Consider the following 18,059-nt stretch of genomic DNA (forward strand, 5'->3'; position numbering starts at 1 on the left):
TTGAGTGGGACAGGGTTGTAATAAGGAGTAGAGAGTCCATTAGAGAGCTGATGAGCCTTCTTCCCTTTATTTAGTCAAGCATGCGAAGAGTAATTATGAGGGGAAATGGCAGGGAAGGGGGTTAAGGAATAGAAGAGGCATGAACTTGATCATTTCAAGAAATGTACAGTTTTAGTTAGCATCAGTGTGTATACTACGGCGTATTACAGACAGATGTGTATCTATTTATCTGTATTACTAGATTATGAATTTATTGACTTTGGAAACTACATCTTCAAATTCAATTCAAACATCAATTGATGGCTACCACGAGTCAGGGACTATGCATAAGTACTCTGAATAAACGAGCAGACACGTTGCCTTCTACTTTTGCCCCTCTGAGTCTGGCAGAGGGTGTCAAAATGTAAAGGCAATTCGACACAACGGGGTAAGTGTTGTAAAATATATAAAAGAATAAAGAAGGGGATGAATGGTTCTGCTGGGTATGGAGTGATGGTGGTAACATTAGGGAAAGCCTCCAGATGTGAAGCATGGACAGGCCAGCAGCTAGAGCAAACGGCACACACATGAAGCTGGCAAAGCAGGTTGTGTTAGGAAAGGGCTTTGTGATCCTATGCTACAGAACCGGAACTGGACACTCCAGGTGGGTAGATGTGAGGTTTGAGAGACGTAAAGAAGAATTAGATCAGATGTTTTAAAAGTCCTCTGCCAGGAATAAGTTTGATGGCTTGGAAGGGAAAGAGAAGTCATTACAACAGCCCACAAGGAGAAGGACCAATGCCTGAGTTAGCCTTGCCACCTCATGATGGAAAGATGACCTCTCCCCCGAAAAGGAAGAGGGGAGAGAGAACGCCGAGATACTTTTTGAGTTTAGGTCAAGGTTATGTTACTCATGTTTGTGGTCCTCAAAGTTCCAACACATTGTAAATGCGCAGTAAGTCCTATGAGGTTAGAAACATGTCTATTTTACTCACAAATTTATCACGAATGACTGGCATTTACCGTAGACACTCTATTATTATGTGAATGAAAATGACTTCTGTGAAAATGAACTGAGGAGATTTTCTTCAATTTTCCTCATTTGCTGAGTTTCAGGGCTAACATTAATGATTGTATAAATGCAGTAAGAGTCAGAGAAAAGAGAAAAAATAAGTATGGTTCAGAATATTCTTAAGACACAGGTGGCTGTGGCACAATCGTTTGCTAGCATTCACCTCATTCCTTTCCTAAATACAGAGGGTGCCAAAAGAATGTGTACACATTTTAAGAAAAGAAAAACACTGTATTAAAATTGTAATACTCAATATATACTGATAACAAAAGATGAATACAAATCATGTATATACATTTTTTGGCTCCCCTGGCACATTAATCAGATTATTCAGTCAGAAATGGTACAAATTCTAGTGAAGAATGGACTTGCTGCATTTTACTGGGATGGGAGATGAATATATTTTGTCATTTGTTTTTTAAATAATACCTTGCTTTTGCTGAGCTATTAACTTATTTAGCCAGCAACTCTATTTTCCAGCACACAAATTAGGAAGGTGAATAGAAAGTGTCCCAAATATATGTCAATAAAAGATGATGCATATATACAAAGCCCCTCAGGCCCATGTAACTTATACACAGTTCTAATGAGTTGGTTGGGATGAGTTGGTTTCTTAGCACACAACAGATTAGAGCCACAAAGACTAACATTTTGAAAGCAGGGGTGTAATTGAACTTGATCTTTGTGGTTTCCCTGTACTGTGTATTGTATGTAAAGGTAGACACAGCTCTTGCTGATGGATTTCGCAGCTCTCTCTCTCAAATGCCTCAGGTACCCTTAATAAGTTATTAAACTACACACTCCCATCCCCCTTTATTTTTGTATTCCAGTACACCATGCTTATTTATCAATCCCAAAATACTGTTTTGTGAATTAACGTTAGTTTGGACAACAGCAGCTTTGTTCACCCTTCATGCTACTGCCCACAGCCTCTCCTCCAGTCCTCCTTATTGGCCCCCCTTCTCACCCACTCCTGGAACTTCATCACACATTCTCTCAACTCCTCCATTCTTACAATCCCTTGATCTCTCATCCCCTACTACTCCAAAAATAGAGGCTGAGCTTGGAGTCTTCCGAAGTGGACAGATTCCTCTGCTGGGAGAGGGGTTATTAAGACAGCACCCTGAAAGCTCCACTCTGGGGAGCTAAGTACTTTAAGAAGTACATCAGAAGTGGCAGCTCTGAGGGTACCTTGGGCTGGAAGACTCATGTGAAAGAAGCACCAATACCAGTAGCTGCTTATACTTTTTTGTACAAAATTTTAAATCTGAAACATATTAAGCAGCCTCACTGATTTTTTAAAGCTGTGTAATAAATACCTGAACCTACTAAGGTTAATGCATTGAACATTCATAGATCACACTCAACCACTGTAATTCAGGCAGAGCTCTCTTGGTTCCCACACAGAAATCTGTTAGATTCTTTAAATTTTATCTATTGTTTATTATTTCTGAGTTTTTTTATACTTTCATTTTATTTTCCTATTATATTTAATACTGATAAAGAGAATGGGCAACACAAAGGTGATCCTCAGTGTAATATGCCTGACAAGCAGCTTCTCAGCGACATCTAAGAGGTGGGAAGGGGAAGCTATAAGAAGTTCCTTCCATACTGCTGGAGAAGAGTGGAGAGGAGAATAAAAAGGAGGGCCTGGGTCAAATCACGAAGGGCCAGACTTACAAAGAGCTAAGATAAAAGACCTAAACTTCATCCTGTAGGTGCTGAAAACCATCAAAGGGTTTTCGGCAGGAACCATTTACGTTTTAGAAAGATGTCAAGGGAAATGGATTGGAGGTGAAGAGACAGGAGGGGAAGAGACTAGTCAAAAGACACCTGAAATAAGTGGGGCAAGATATAAAGGAGAAGTATTATTAGTGAAGAACTCGTATTGCAAGTGACAGAAAACTATCCCAAACTAGCTTAGGCCAAAAAGAATTAATTTATCAACTCATAAAATTAAATTAGGAAATGAGATTGCCTATCGAGTGTATTGCCTGAGAAAAGAAATCTATCAGGAGATACCTTTTCACCTGGTTCCTTCCAACGTGAACTTTCTGGAACCTTACAATAAATCTTCCAACATTTGGTTTCAAATAGCAATTTGTTAGGATAATTGCGTAGCCCACATTTATTCATTTATTCAGAAACTATTTAATGAAGGTTTACTCTGAGCCAAGCTCTGTGTTGCTGGCTGGTGGGTATTTACATTGACGGGAAAAAGAAAAAAAACAAAACCTGACATCCTCTGCTTTCAGAGACTTTAAATCTAGAGGAAGAGAGAAATTTTTCTTAAGTCTGTGAAACTTTCTGTACTCTCTCTAAGCCTCAGTTTCCTCACTCATAAAAGAATCTGATGTGAGAATTAAATAAACAATCTTACTTTAAAAAACCAGTGGGTCTCCAAGAATAAACTGAGAACACCAGAGTACTTTCAGGTTTCTATGAATAGAAAAAACTCAAGCAATTATGATTTTATAATAGTGGAATATAACTCTAGGCGTTAAGTGGAACAGTGACCCCTAGAAAATTCAAAGACTGGAGAAATAGGTATTAATACTCCTAAACAAAAGAGGACATTTCTTATAAAAATTCACTAAATTCTGATTTTCATTACTAAATATGAAATTAGAAGAGATTTTTGAAATGGCCCAATACATAACCCTACCTATAGCAAACCAAAAGGATAAAAAAGCTATAGTCAAATTCCCCCAAAATTCAATCTTCTAAACAATCACCTATTTATTTTATCCTTAGACGACTCTCCTACATTCATCCAAGGTGTACATAAGTCAGGAGTAAATAAATAACTGACATCATTACTTATGTTTACATGACTTTCAACCAACTTCAAAGCTCAAAAGGAAATTCAGTAATATCTTTTCTAATACAAAATTTTCTTAACAAAAGACATTTAAGTAATACCCACAAAAATATTCTCCACTTACCAGTGAGTTAAAATCTAAAGCCATCAATAACAGATAGGATCTACTTCCTGTCAGACTCAGTAACAGTGTGAAACATATTTCTTGTACTCAAATTCTGAACTACCGATGCTTAGGAATTCAAAATAATATTAAGTAAAAAAGATGCTCCTCCTCCTTGGTAAAGCCATGGAATCTCAAATCTGCGTATTAAGGCTACATTAGGGTACTCAAAGCATCCAATATAAAAACAATGTGCACTGCCCATTAACACTGCAGAAGTATCTAACACTTGTATGATTCTACTGCATAAAATTTACAAACACCAATTGACAGGCTCAAGTATTGTTATAGTGGTTTACAGAATGTTATAAATGTTGATCATTGTAAAGCAACATTAAATCTTCATTAAAGCACAGCATCATTACATTTTGGGAAGAATATGATCTGTAATGTAATACAACAGCTTAGCCTCACTTATGTAGTAAAGGCCTGTGATGACTAAGCCAGGTAGGCCCCAGCTTATCAGATTTTAATTCATTTTATACCATACCGATTTTTCCCTTTTGATATACATAGATTCAACTGCTTTTCAGTTTATCAGTATATTAAATTTTTTTAAAAATTACTGTTGAAGACAAGTTAGAATGATTCAGCAACTAAATCTTAAATCCAAAAGCAAAGAATGCAGCTGATTTTTTTCCTAAAGCAACCAAAATCTCACTCAAGAAAATCTACCTGTATGGCCAGAGAAAAAGAGGAATTAGTTTCTGTCAAGGAATTCAACAAAGTATATGTTATGAAACTGACCATTTGAAAAATAATTTTAAATAATAATCATATAAATCAGTGCCACATTTTGTAATTTTGCTTTTATTTTTCAGTAGATGAAAAGCATCCTGGTTCATTTAATTTTTATAGGTTCATAATTTAAGCAGCACATTTTAAGAAGAGATTATCCTCACAAAGGTCCTTACCTTTTTCAATTTCTTTACTTATTACCTGCAAACAATAGGTAACAGAGCTTGCCTCTGCTCTTTATTCTTTTTTACTAACATTTACTCACAGCTTGAATAAAACATGATTTTTATGAAATAAATAGCTATAATAAGAGCACCATTTACTATTCTCTCCAACCTTACTACAAATCCCTTTTTACCTTCTTTGTCTAAAATTTCAGGGTTTTTTTTGGGGGGGAGGGGGTCAGTAAGGAAAATGGATTCTGAAAGGACACCAATTAAAAGTATTAGCAAAAATAAAGACACTAATCTGTTTTCAATATTTGGCAATATAAGATCCTAACTAATGTTAATTAAAAAAAAAAAAAAAAAGCAAAACCAGACTGGAATAGTTCACACCCTGAAAATGTGGCCTATTTATCCTGAAAACATGCAATCTATAAATAAATACAGATAGAATACAAAAATCACATTTAATATTTAGACTTTAAATCCTGAATTCTGCCAAACTTTCTCATCATTTTCATTTAAAAATCCATCTTATGTTTCAGAAAAATAGCCTTTATCCTTTGATATTCTAAAAATAGACTCCTACTGTCTCTTTTACAAAACACAATTGCGCTTGGTTCCGAGCAATACCATATCAGCCACATCACTAATGCCTAAAATTTTTATTTAACCCCATCTTTGGCAAGCAAAATGGTAACTAAATATTTAAAAAAAAAAATCTTACCTATATGCTGCATTTTCTTTCAAATGCAAAATGGTTAGATTCCCCTTCTACTTAATCAGTACAGTGTCTGAACATTTTTCAGTCTGACTTGCAAATATTTGCTTCCCCTCTTAGGGCATAGCATCCGCAGGGTTATACAGCACTACTTACATTCTCTTCCACATAAAAATCAGACATTACATGAAAGGAAAAGAAAGACAGCCCATTTCAAAGCATCTGGCAAACCTCCATTGGCAACCTGCCAAGCTTCTGCTAAACCTTCCTGTCTTTCCGAGCATGCTCACTTAAAACCAACAGCACGTTACTATGGCAACTCTGTAGGCAGCCTGTAAGTATGAACCGCCATTCTGATTTCAGAGTGCAAAAAACCAAATACTGCAGGGGAAGTAAACCGAGAGAAAAATTCTATGCCCTTCATCACATTCAAGTATACTCGTTTCATCTCATAAATTAGTATCTGTAAAACAGAAACAAGCATTCCACATTTTCCAAGCAAATATTTTACATGCTCAAATAGGTCTTCCTTTTTAGTAAACTCATTCTCTTTGTCTGCCCCTAAGCCCCTTTACCTCCTAACAACTAAAAATATAGTGGACAGTTGATCCCATTTGACAAAACACTGCTGAATAAATAAACAACAATACTCATATAAGCAATTATGTGGTACTCCATGAATGATTTCCTACAATTATACATATACTCTAGATGACATCACAATATTACAGAGAAATTAGCACTTATAACATTCAATCTAAATCTTTCCTGTGATTTATCAAACTGCCAAATGAAATATTCTTTCATTTTGGATAGAATTTTTTTATGTCCATTATCTTTGACACGATATGTGAAATGTCTGAAAGAGGTGAGGTTTTGAAGTTAAGATACACCAGACCTAGGTTTAAATCCTTGTTCTCCACATTTGAGCTGTGTCACCTTGGGAAAGTTACTTAAAACCTTTCTGACCCTCATTTTCCTCACCTTTAAGTAGAGTAATAACAGTTATTCCACACGGTAACAATTTAAATGAGTCAACACATGATATACACCTAAACTTTCCTCCTTGGTTGTTTGCAAAAGATGCAAAAAAGCCCCAAGTTTGCACTTGTTGATTATTTAACCTGAAAAGTTCTTCTTTATAACCTTTTACCAGCTAAAATTTAGTTCGATTTACCCCAAAAGCTAGAAGCCAAAAAAACTCCCCCTACCCCAAATCAAGTTGAACTAGAAAAAGACAGAAACAAATAATAAAGAGAATCTAAACAGAGAGAAAATGTACAAAGGTATTATTTTTACTTTGGAGTATTAAAATGTTTTTATATATTACAAATATGAAATGTCACCTACCACCTCTTCTTCTTCCTTTTTGGCCTCCTTTTCCTTCTCTTCTTCATTTTCTTCAGCTGGGCCATCTTCATCATCACTACTGGATGACTCAAGGATTTCACTTATATCCATTTTCCAATTATCAGGAACAACTCTAGTTTTTAAGAAGATACTTGCTTTCTGCAGCCCTAAGAGTAAAAATATACTTCAGCAGTTGTTATGGAATTAGCAGCACAGAATAATAAAGACGTAACATTCAGAGTCGAAAGATCTGGATTCAAATGCAGCTGCTACTTATAAAATGTTACAGTACATTTGAGCGTAGTTTATGTTATAATGTTATATTAATGTTTATTAGTACTCTAGAGGATACTGTTAGAAATTTTAATGGTAAAATATGAAAAGTTACACTTAACGAAAAATGATAAATCCAAATATTTTTTCTACTAATTCAAAAAAATACCACCAAATAAGAGTGGATGTTAACTCTAAACAGCTAAAATAGCACCAGAAAATATTCAATCTTGCTTTAGTCACTATTTGTCATTTAGAGCCACATCATGAAATAATGGATTGATTCATCCTTACTTTACCTGGTTTAGCAGAGAGCTCAGATTCAGGGAGATTGAGAAGGTCTACTTCTTTGATATCCTTTCTTGCTATAGAATAACTAGTTACAGAGAAGAATAAATGGAAGGGAACGAAGATTAAATAAATAAAAACTGTCACTTAAATAGTCCATGTTAACATACAGAAAAATATAAACCTCAAAATTGAGATTATTTTGCCTATAAAATGTTTTTAAAAGACCATATATATCCTAATCCTTCATAAAAAGCAAGAGGTAATACAGGCAAAGCTAGTATTTTAATTCTGATGATTCACATACTCAAAGTACATTAATTTGAGAACCTCACATTTGTAATATTTCAATCTATGCAACCCTCCTACACACAGTATGGGGTAGTTTGTACCAGCATGTTTTTTCTACGAAGACAACGTCTATTTTGAACTTTAATATTTCTTAAATTTACTATTTACTTTAGTAAAAAAATGTAATAAAGGTAATGTTAAAATATTTTTAACATTGTAAGATATATTACGGTACTAAATTTTTCAGAGGAATTCTCTCTCTCTCTCTCTCTCTCTCTCTCTGTATATATATATACACACACACATATAATTTTACATCTGTTTTGGAAACAAAGTTGACGTTAAGGGAAGTTTCTAAAAATCTGGCTTTCAAGAAAAAAAAATCAAAATAATTATTCTGGTAATATAAATTCTATTAAAAGTAAATTTCATAGTTCATAACATGTACACATGATAAAAATACAGAATTTTTACAATTAAAGAGAAAACCAATACCGTGCTTTATTAAAAGAACTTTTAAAATATTATTTTCACATATTGTTTAGTTTTTATATAAAATTTTCAGTAAAAAATAACCTACATTACACGAAGCCAAAACATATTAAGTAACAACTTCTCAGTTCATGAAATGATGAGACTTTTAAAAATAAATTCTTAGAGTGGGGAAGAGTCTATCATTGTGCTTCCATTTTTTTTTCCCTCCCACTGTAACACTATTAAGTGATTAATTACTCACAATTTAGAATCGATAAATGATCGAACTAAACACTGGTCTTTTTTCACTGTGATGTCATCATTACAGCTGGGAGATATTACCTGAAATACAAAATAAGAACAGATTGATTCCTATTTTCTTTGCTCAGAAAAAGAATGTATTTTTAAAAAGGACAATTCCAGATCCCCGAACTTCTAAAATGCATTATATTTTATAAGAAATAGCTTCATTCACAATAGCTTTCATTATTAATGAATTACTTACAGAGGAAGATCACTTTATAATTTTAATTTGGCACATTCGCTTTCTAGGTATTAATTTATCTAGTCATTAGATTATAAAGTGAATAATCAATGAAATATAAGTTATAATGTGACCACCACTTTTAAAACATTAGTATTTACTCTAAGTTACATAATTCATGTATTATCCAAAAAATGTGTATGTGATAAAAATTTGACATATTATAATTTTTAAAAATACACTTGAATCAGGATCTATTTTGAAATGAACACCTACCTAAGTCCCCATTTTTACCAAGGTGTGTACAACTTTTAGTAATTACTAATAACAGCCTGAGAAATCTGAGTAAAGAGCTTTTAATTTCTTAATTTTTAAAATAACAAACGTTTTAACATTAGTAATTAGTCTCTGTATATTCTTTACAGAATTTAATATTTTAAAAAAACTAAAGTCTACCAACAAATAGCTGAAATGTACCTCGCTCATTACCCACCCCCCAACACAAGCCCCTCTGCTACAATCTAGCACCATCCGTAGATCTTTATTCAATGATGAAAATCTTCATTATCACATTGACCAACACAGTAGCAATGAACCACATGGGGCTGAGCACTTGAAATGTGGCTAGTGCAACTTAGAGATTGAATTTTTAATTCTATTTAATTTTAATTATTACATTTAAACTTTAATAGCCACACAGGGCTCACGGCTATCATATTGAACAGCATATATCCAGATAATTAAAAATTCTTGACAGTCATATCAGCTGTCTTAGCGGTGGATGAAAATACACGTTTGTTTGTTCGGTGCTGGTAATTACTGGATTAATAATATATTTGTATCTGCTCTCAAGAAGCTAATAGTGTAATGGAGGGGTCAACACAAAAAGACACTCAAAAAGAACACAATGGAGAAAAATACAGTGACACCAGCCATAGAACACATATGAAAACACGTAGGAGGAAGATTTAACCCAACCTTGGGAAGAAAAAGGTGTGGCAGCAAAGGCTTAAATAGGTCTTAAAGGATGAGTTGGCACAGCCTAAGCTTCATTACCTCACCTATGAACCACTCTAATGGTCTCCAAATTGATTCCTGTCACCTCCAGCCTTTCCAACAACAATCCCTCCAACATTCCTAAACATGCAGCTCGAATAATGTCACTCTTTAAAATTCTATGAAGAACTGCAGCCAAATTCCTTACATGGCCTTATAAAGACCCTTCTGTCCTAGATCCAAATTATCTTCCCAGTCTTATTTCCTATTATTCCTCTAGTCACATCTAATATTTAGCCAAAATGGATTCCCAAAGCACACAGTTTCATAAACAAATCCCTTGCTTTTCTGCTTTTACTTATCTTATGTCCTCTACGGAAGCCCTCTAGTGAAGCTCTGCTTACTAACTATAAATTCTTCAAGGCTCAGCTCAAAGGTACCTGCTCCGTGAAGACTTTGATTTTTCTTTAAATAAATCTCTCATTACAAGAAGTCCTAATATTGAACACACACAATTTTATATTATAGATTATTTCCTGAACTAGACTATAAAATCATCAATTGTAAGACTGTTGTCTTATTCATCTTTATTTTCTATATCACCTGGAAAATGATAAATCTGTTGAGTAAAGGAATTTTGTGGTGTTTTTTTTTAAATCTCTTAGTAAATAATGACCTGAATATTCTGAATCCAAATCCATTTACTTGTCCGCATGTACAGTTGAAAAGTTTGAAGGATTTTCAGACTTACCTATGTAAAGTAAATCTATTATACAGGAATTGAGTAATGTATTTATTTACATGCACACAGAAACCTGAAAATAGCCTCAGTTCTTTAAAGGATTCTAATTTAATTTGGCACAGATTTAGAGCCAAAATTATTATTAAAGATATAAGCGATATTAAAACTCAGAGACAAAGGGCCTCTTTATGTTAAAGTGGTCAGGGGAGACTCTGAAGAAAAGGTAGGACTTGAGGCGAACCTTAAGAAGAGAGGAGTAGGAAGACGAGAAAGTGGAGACAGGTATTACCAAGTATTATTGATTCCTCTCACAATATAATCCTCTTGCCCATCCCTTCTTCTCATTCCTTTACCAAGTAAGCAAAGATTGGTTTTCTATACCAACCCAACTAAGACTTGCATTTCCAAAGCCTAGCTGTATCTTTTCCTTACCCAGTTCTCCCTGTCCTACTCCAGTGTGTGCACCAAATATTTTAAATTAGTATATAATTTTCAATTACTATGTAATCTTTTAAATGTGTGTAGTAAGCTTCTTGAGGGCAATGTGTTATAAGTCTCATACTTCTCTCTCTCCTAAGGAATGTAGAACAAATCTGATCTCACCACAGATCCTCAGTAAATACCAGTGAGTTAAGGCAGGGGGAAAGGCTTGGAAGAGTGAAGTATCTTATGGAGGGAGCAGTTAAAAAAGAACCTGAGGAGAGACCTTACACTGACTATGGGAACAAACCGAGAGCTACGGGTGGCCTCAAATATTCGTTTATAAAAAGAAGAATTAATATATTAGGCAGAGTCAGTGAAGGTTTTTTTTTAGAATAGAACTATCATGATTAAATCAATATTTTTAAATGATTTCTCTAGAAGTAAAAGTTACTTCTAGAAAATTAGGCTGAATTTAGTAAAGAAAGAATTCAGTAATTGAGTTAAAGGGACTTGGAAGTAGTTACTGTAGATCATGTATAAAGTAGTAACGGAATAGAGTAAAAAGAGACCATGGGACACATTTCGAAGAAGAACTGAAAGATCCCAATAAATGATCAATTACAGAGAATTAAAGAAAGGAAATAACAAAAGAAAACAGTCAAGTAAGTAGGACCTCAATATTTTTATACAGTCCAAATTAAACTTTGTAATACCTTCAAAATAGTTATAAGTGCTTTTTAAAAATCCATGTGAAACAAATACCTTAAATGGTTGATTAATTCTGCAAAGCAACCTTACTTACCAAAGCAGGATACCATTCAGTCTTCTCCGATGTAGATACCACACCGACAACTTTTCCTAATAATTCATCATTGAGACGCCGCTTATCTTCATCTTCTTCTTCACTGGTTTCTTCTTCCTTTTCATCTTCATTACTAAAAGTTAGAATAACTTCATCAAGCTCTTAAACTATTTTTGATTATGTGAGTTAAGAGTGTTGTGAATTTAACATGTACAATTCAGTTTCTAATCTGGAGTAGCCCAACACAGTAGCCTCTTCATCCTTATTGGAAGTAAAGCGATGGATCCTTCCCTTCTCCCACAGAAGTCCTGAGCTGTCCATGGCAACTCTGATCCCCCTCACTAGATCGATGAGGAGTTGGACTTGGGCTCTCCTGCCAACCACCCACTGGGACAGAAAAGCCTAACTATGTCACCATGAAGTACTTACTGTGCCAAATACATTTTTTAAAAGACTGCCCTTCTACTTTTTATGTATGACAGATGCCAGATAACGTTAACTCTAATTTTCAACAGGTTCTGAAAAGATCTCACTAAAACACAACTGAAGGTTTATTAGGTAACCTATCTGGATAACTAAAACAATCAGACAAACTCCTAGTGAAGAACAGTCTACAGAGCAACTGGCCTGTGCTCTTCAAAAATATCAATGCTATGAAAAGACAAAAAAGGGCCGAGGAACTTTTCCAGATTAAAGGAGACTTAAGAACTAAATGCATCAGACAACGAAAAACAAATGTCATATGATTTCACTTATAAGTGGAATCTAAAAGAGAAAATAAACAAATAAACAAAACAGAAACAAACTCATAGATACAGAGAACATTTTGATGGTTGCCAGATAGTAGGGTGTTGGGGGTGGGTAAAAAAGGGAAAGGGATAAAGAAGGACAAATTGGTTGTAACAAAGTAGTCATGAGAATGTAGAGTATAGAATGAGAAATATAGTCAATAATATTGCAATAACTATGTATGGTGCCAGATGGATACAAGATTTGTTGGGATGACAGATGGGAAGGGATTGGGGGCAGGATGAAAAAGGTGAGGGGATTAAGAAATACAAATTGGTAGTTATAAAATCATCATGGAGATGTAAAGTAAAGCACAGGGAATATAGTCAATGGTATGGTAGTAACTACATGTAGTGCCAGGTGGGTACTAGTCAGGGGGATCACTTCTTAAATTATATAAATGTCTAACCATATGCTGTACACCTGAAATATAAAATAATATTGAATGCAAACTGTAATTGATAAATTTAAAAAGGAGGGATGGAGGGAGGGGAATAAGAGGTCTAAGTTTCAGGTATAAAACAAATAAGTCATGGGGATGTAATGTACAGCATGGGGAATATAGTCAATAATATTGTGATAGCATAGTAGTGTCAGGCAGTTTCTGGACTTATCATACTGATCACTTCTTTAGCCAGGGAATATAATCAATAATATGGTAATAACTATGTATAGTGTCAGCGGAGTACTGTTGAGTACTGTTCATGTGAAACTAATATAATATTGTATGTTAGCTATATTTTAGTAAAAATCTTTTGAAAAAAAGGAATACATGCAATGCATGATCTTGGATTGGATCCTAGAATCGGGGGATGCTATAAAGGTTATTACTGGGACAACTGGCAAAATTTGAAACACAGACTATACAGATTATGAGATAATAGCATTCTATCAATATCAAATTTTCTGAATTTGATAATCATACTTTGGTTATATAAGAGAATGTCCTTGTTCTGTCCTAGATAAAGTATTTAGGGGAAAAGGTCATGATGCTTGCAATATCCTCTCCAATGGTTCAGCCTATTAAAATTATTATTAATTCAACTATAATTATAATATGTATCTATAAAGAGAGAAAATGATAAGCAAATGTGCCAGAAAATGTTAACAATTGGTGAATCTAGATGTGTATAGGAAAGTTTATTGTATTATTGTTACAATTTTAAGTTTTGAAATGTTTTTGAAATAAAAATGTTAAAAAATACATATGCTCATTTAAAATACAAAAACCGTATCAATTGTGGAATTTGGCAAAGTAAGGTTACACAAACATAGCCTCTTTGAAAAAGAAGTTGTGACAACTATAGGACAAAGTAATGGGAAAAATTAAGAACAAGATCAGCTGTGGGTAAAATGTCCAACATAAGGATATAAGATACTATGTAAAGGTTACCCAAACAAATTTAGCCATCCAAGAAAAGTCATTTGGTTAATGTTATAATAATTGTAATGTTACTGTATATAAAAACACTCACACAGGAAGAGAGGACCTCCTTCCTCTGTTCGTTTTCTTTGCAATTACAGGAGTTCCAAAATGCTCTGGATTTGTTAATGGAAGCTGGTCAAGAGTCTGGATAAGAAACAGACAAATTAAATCACATTTTGCCTCTATATTAGTAGCCTTTGTTCAACCCAAAGAGTCCGCGTCACCCTACCTCACTCTCGGCAAAATGTCTCTCTCCTTTTAAGCAAAGTGAGGTGCGTCTCAATGTTCTCTCGTCACCATCATCAAACACTGTAATAAACAAAAGAGAGATAATTTATGCCCACTAAATAATATTTAGCTGCACAGAATGCTATTATTGCTGTTTTATCTGGGGCTTAATATTTTTAAGAACCATTGTTTGTTAGTTATTTTAAAATGTACATACCACATTTTCCATTCTATGGATACCAAACATAGGTTAAATTGGTGCTCCCAACTGCTTAGTATCTCCATTCACTTTTTCAATTTCTAATACTACAAAACTACCTTCTTAAACCATTAGCAACATAGTCAAAACACAGATATTAAATTACCTATACTCCTAGAAGAATGAGCAAAAACCTGGTTTAAAAAAAGAAGTGTTACGGGTTTTTCTCAAGTTATCAATCGCACATCCCTAACTTACAGAAACTGACTTCTGATAATGCTATTGGATTATCCTATTGCTTCTACTTATTTGTGTGATAACCTACCGTAGTAGAAGTACTGGCTGCCAAATTCTAAAATCATAAGATTCAACTTTTTTCTTTTGGTAGAATAGGATGCAAGAAATTTAGAAACAAATGTTGAAATGAGGAAACATCAGAAAGATGCAATTTTTTTAAAAAAAATTCTAAAAACATCATAATTACATGGAAACTTTCTTAAAGGTTTTTACTTTTACTATATTTATTTTTAAAAAATCATATTACTTGGGGCTGCCAGATGGCTCAGTTGGTTAGAGCACCAGCTCTCAACAACAAGGTTGCCAGTTCAATTCCCACATGGGATGGTGGGCTGCACCCCCTGCAACTAAAGACTGAAAACCGAAAAAAAAAAGAAAACCGCAACTGGACTTGGAGCTGACCTGCGCCCTCCACAACTAGACTGAAGGACAATGACTTGGAGCTGATGGACCCTGAACGAAACACACTGTTCCCCAATATTCCCCAATAAAAAATTAAAATAAAACAAAAATCATACTACTTGAAAATTATGTTCAAATGTTTCAAGGAAATGGGGGTAAGGAATTTAACAATTAACAACTAATATTCACCATATGATTAGCTATATTATTTTGATGATTTTATATATTTAATTTTTCAGAAATGTACTCTGTACTCTGATTTTAACATCTAACATTTATAAGGCTTATTAAAAAGAAAATGTTCTCAGTAGATACCTGATTGCCCAGCATTATGAAGAAATAAACTATAATGAGATGGAATCTTTACCTCAGATACTTAAAACGCATATATGTATCAACAAATGTTTGTACATCTTATGAAAATAACAAATACACAGGAAAGCATATATACCCCAAAATGATTATTTTAAGATTTAATCCTGCTTTTCATAATTCTAGATATTTTTCCATTCTAACAGAATAGGTTAGTGTTAATAAAGGAAAATTTTACATTACCTTAATATCTTAGATCTTTTACCTTGTGATCTATATAATTACAACCCTGCATTTTTTAAAAAAGGTTGTTTTATTAGCAAACACTTTGCCTTCAAATGATAATCTTAATTTTTTCATGATAGAAATTTAATTACATAAGAGCACTCCACTTTTTCAATATTTGTCTCAATCAGTTCTTTTTCTTAGACTAAAGACATCTAGCTTAGAGTCTCTCACATTCAGGAGACAATACAGCGACAATTAAAAGCTCCTGAAGCACATATTCAAATAACTGTAATGATGCCACCAAAGCAGCTGTTTTATTTTATACAGTTAATGATGCAGAAATTAATGACCACCTGCAGATACCATGACAGGATAAAACACAATATTCACCAACAATTACATCACTAATCTATACTTGATTAAAAGTGCTCTAAATATTTGTATGAAAATTATGATTCATGTGGTGTAAAGTCTAATAAATAAGTCACTGTTCTTTTAAAAGTTCAAAATCATAGTTATAACAAACTTAAAATAATTCTTCATTAGTATTAATGTATGTAAGTATACTAAAGAATAAAATCTTGAAAATTCCAATTTTCCTTAACGCCTACAATACCAAAGATGGTGACATTGGATGCACATACCAGGGGTGCCAAAAAAATGTTTACACATTTTAAGAGATGGTGAATGTTGCTCAAGCAGTTTAGAAGTGTCTGGACGCTGATTGTAACCACTTTGAGCACCTCTTTTAATTGCAGAAGTCAAACGTGATTTGTATTCACCTTTTGTTATTGGTATATATTATTATAATTTTAATAGCTTTTTCCTTTCTTAAAATGTGTACACATTTTTTGGCAACCTCTGTATATACTCATATACATGCATATTTAAGTGGAGATGTGAAGAAGGAAAATGAGAATATAAGACCAATTAATAACACCAACTTTGCAACAAAATCTTTTCCACAGTGTTTTATCATTAATCAATGGCAGCCCCAAATCAAAACGTTCTGATGAGAATTTCAATGATTACTATACTTAGTTCTTGTTTTTTGTTTTTTTTAATCACTTGAAATAAATCAGATTTTTGAAGGAAAAAAATCACTTCACTTTGTCATATTTTACCATGGTTAGCAATAGTGTAAGAACCAAAGGAACTTCTCAAAAGGAAACTGTGATGCAAACATCAATTTTATAGCTTTACATAGGGATACTTCCAACTTCAACTGAACAAAGAGAAATAGTATGAGACTTTTTTTTTTTTTTTTAATTCATAAAACTCTACAAAGGTATAGTTTGAGAACTAGAATCAATTTTGTTAAGCCATGTTAACTTCTCATGATTTTCTGAAAGACAAACAGAAAACCCAAGAACATAGTGGACCTATTAATCATGACATCCTTGATTATCAAAATAATGAAAAATTCCATCCTTAAGACATTTTCTCTATAACTCCATGTTAGAAGTGTCACCTAAAAGAACACAAAATTTGTAGGTATTGAAGAGTGACTCTGGCATTTTGATAAGTGTGAAATAATTAACTGGTATATATAATAAATTTAGTTTCTTTTTAGTTCAAGATGCATACTACAGCTTGCCAAAAGAAAAAAGTCAGACTATTAGGATTTAGTAATTCAAAGAAATTTCTTATACTTGCCAAGGCATTTGAATAGATTATTCATTGAGTGCCACAGAACAGATATTACTAACAGTATCTGTTAGTATATGACATATAAATACTAAAACCTGATTTGAGAAAAATGATAAAACTGAGACTCTCCTGATTAACCATACTAGGCAAAATAATGCCAATGCAAAGAAATATACAAAGCCTAACTCTAAACTGTTAGAATTCACAGAAACAAAAGCAACGGTCCCATAATAATATAACTACTAAATACAAAAGATCTACCTATTATCATGACACTGTTATATGCTGGAGGACAGTAAGATAGTAACAACAGTAAATTAATTTTGTTTACTCAATATATAATTAGCTATCATTTATTAAGCTTCTACCATGTCCTGATCCTCACAGTAGCCTCTGTAAGGCAGGAATCACTATCTTTTATAGATAACGAAACTGAGAATCAGAAGGTTAATCAATGAACTATAATTTAGTTAAGGGGGGATCAAAATACGTAATAAATAGGTAATGAAGCAGAGTCATAAAATGAACGTGCGAGGAAGTAAAGAATTTAGACTTAGGAAAAATAAGTATTATTATTACATCTGTGTATTGCACTTATAATTAACAAAATATTTCATATAATGAAGTAAAAATTTTTAAATTAAAAATAAATGCATATCCTAAGTAAAACCAATAGTTCTGTTACTCATAAAATCATCTGTGAGAACTACAGAAGTCCCTCAGCAGCTAGGGTCAAAAACTTTAGGA

At 33.4% G+C, this 18,059-nt stretch overlaps 1 protein-coding gene across 3 annotated transcripts in view; it reads right to left on the bottom strand.

Moving 5' to 3' along the window:
* ARID4A (AT-rich interaction domain 4A) overlaps positions 1-18,059 on the bottom strand; it is a 58,780-nt gene that overhangs the window by 31,118 nt on the left and 9,603 nt on the right. For all 3 annotated transcript variants that reach the window (XM_019725802.2, XM_019725803.2, XM_074327428.1), the window contains exons 6-11: positions 14,226-14,305; positions 14,046-14,140; positions 11,782-11,914; positions 8,597-8,676; positions 7,581-7,657; positions 7,009-7,175 (exon numbers count right to left, since the gene is read on the bottom strand). In XM_019725802.2, coding sequence (XP_019581361.2) covers positions 7,009-7,175; positions 7,581-7,657; positions 8,597-8,676; positions 11,782-11,914; positions 14,046-14,140; positions 14,226-14,305 — 632 coding nt within the window. The remainder of the gene's footprint in view (positions 1-7,008; positions 7,176-7,580; positions 7,658-8,596; positions 8,677-11,781; positions 11,915-14,045; positions 14,141-14,225; positions 14,306-18,059) is intronic.

Source organism: Rhinolophus sinicus, linkage group LG03, assembly GCF_036562045.2.
Source record: "Rhinolophus sinicus isolate RSC01 linkage group LG03, ASM3656204v1, whole genome shotgun sequence".
NCBI classification, from domain to species: Eukaryota; Metazoa; Chordata; class Mammalia; order Chiroptera; family Rhinolophidae; genus Rhinolophus; species Rhinolophus sinicus.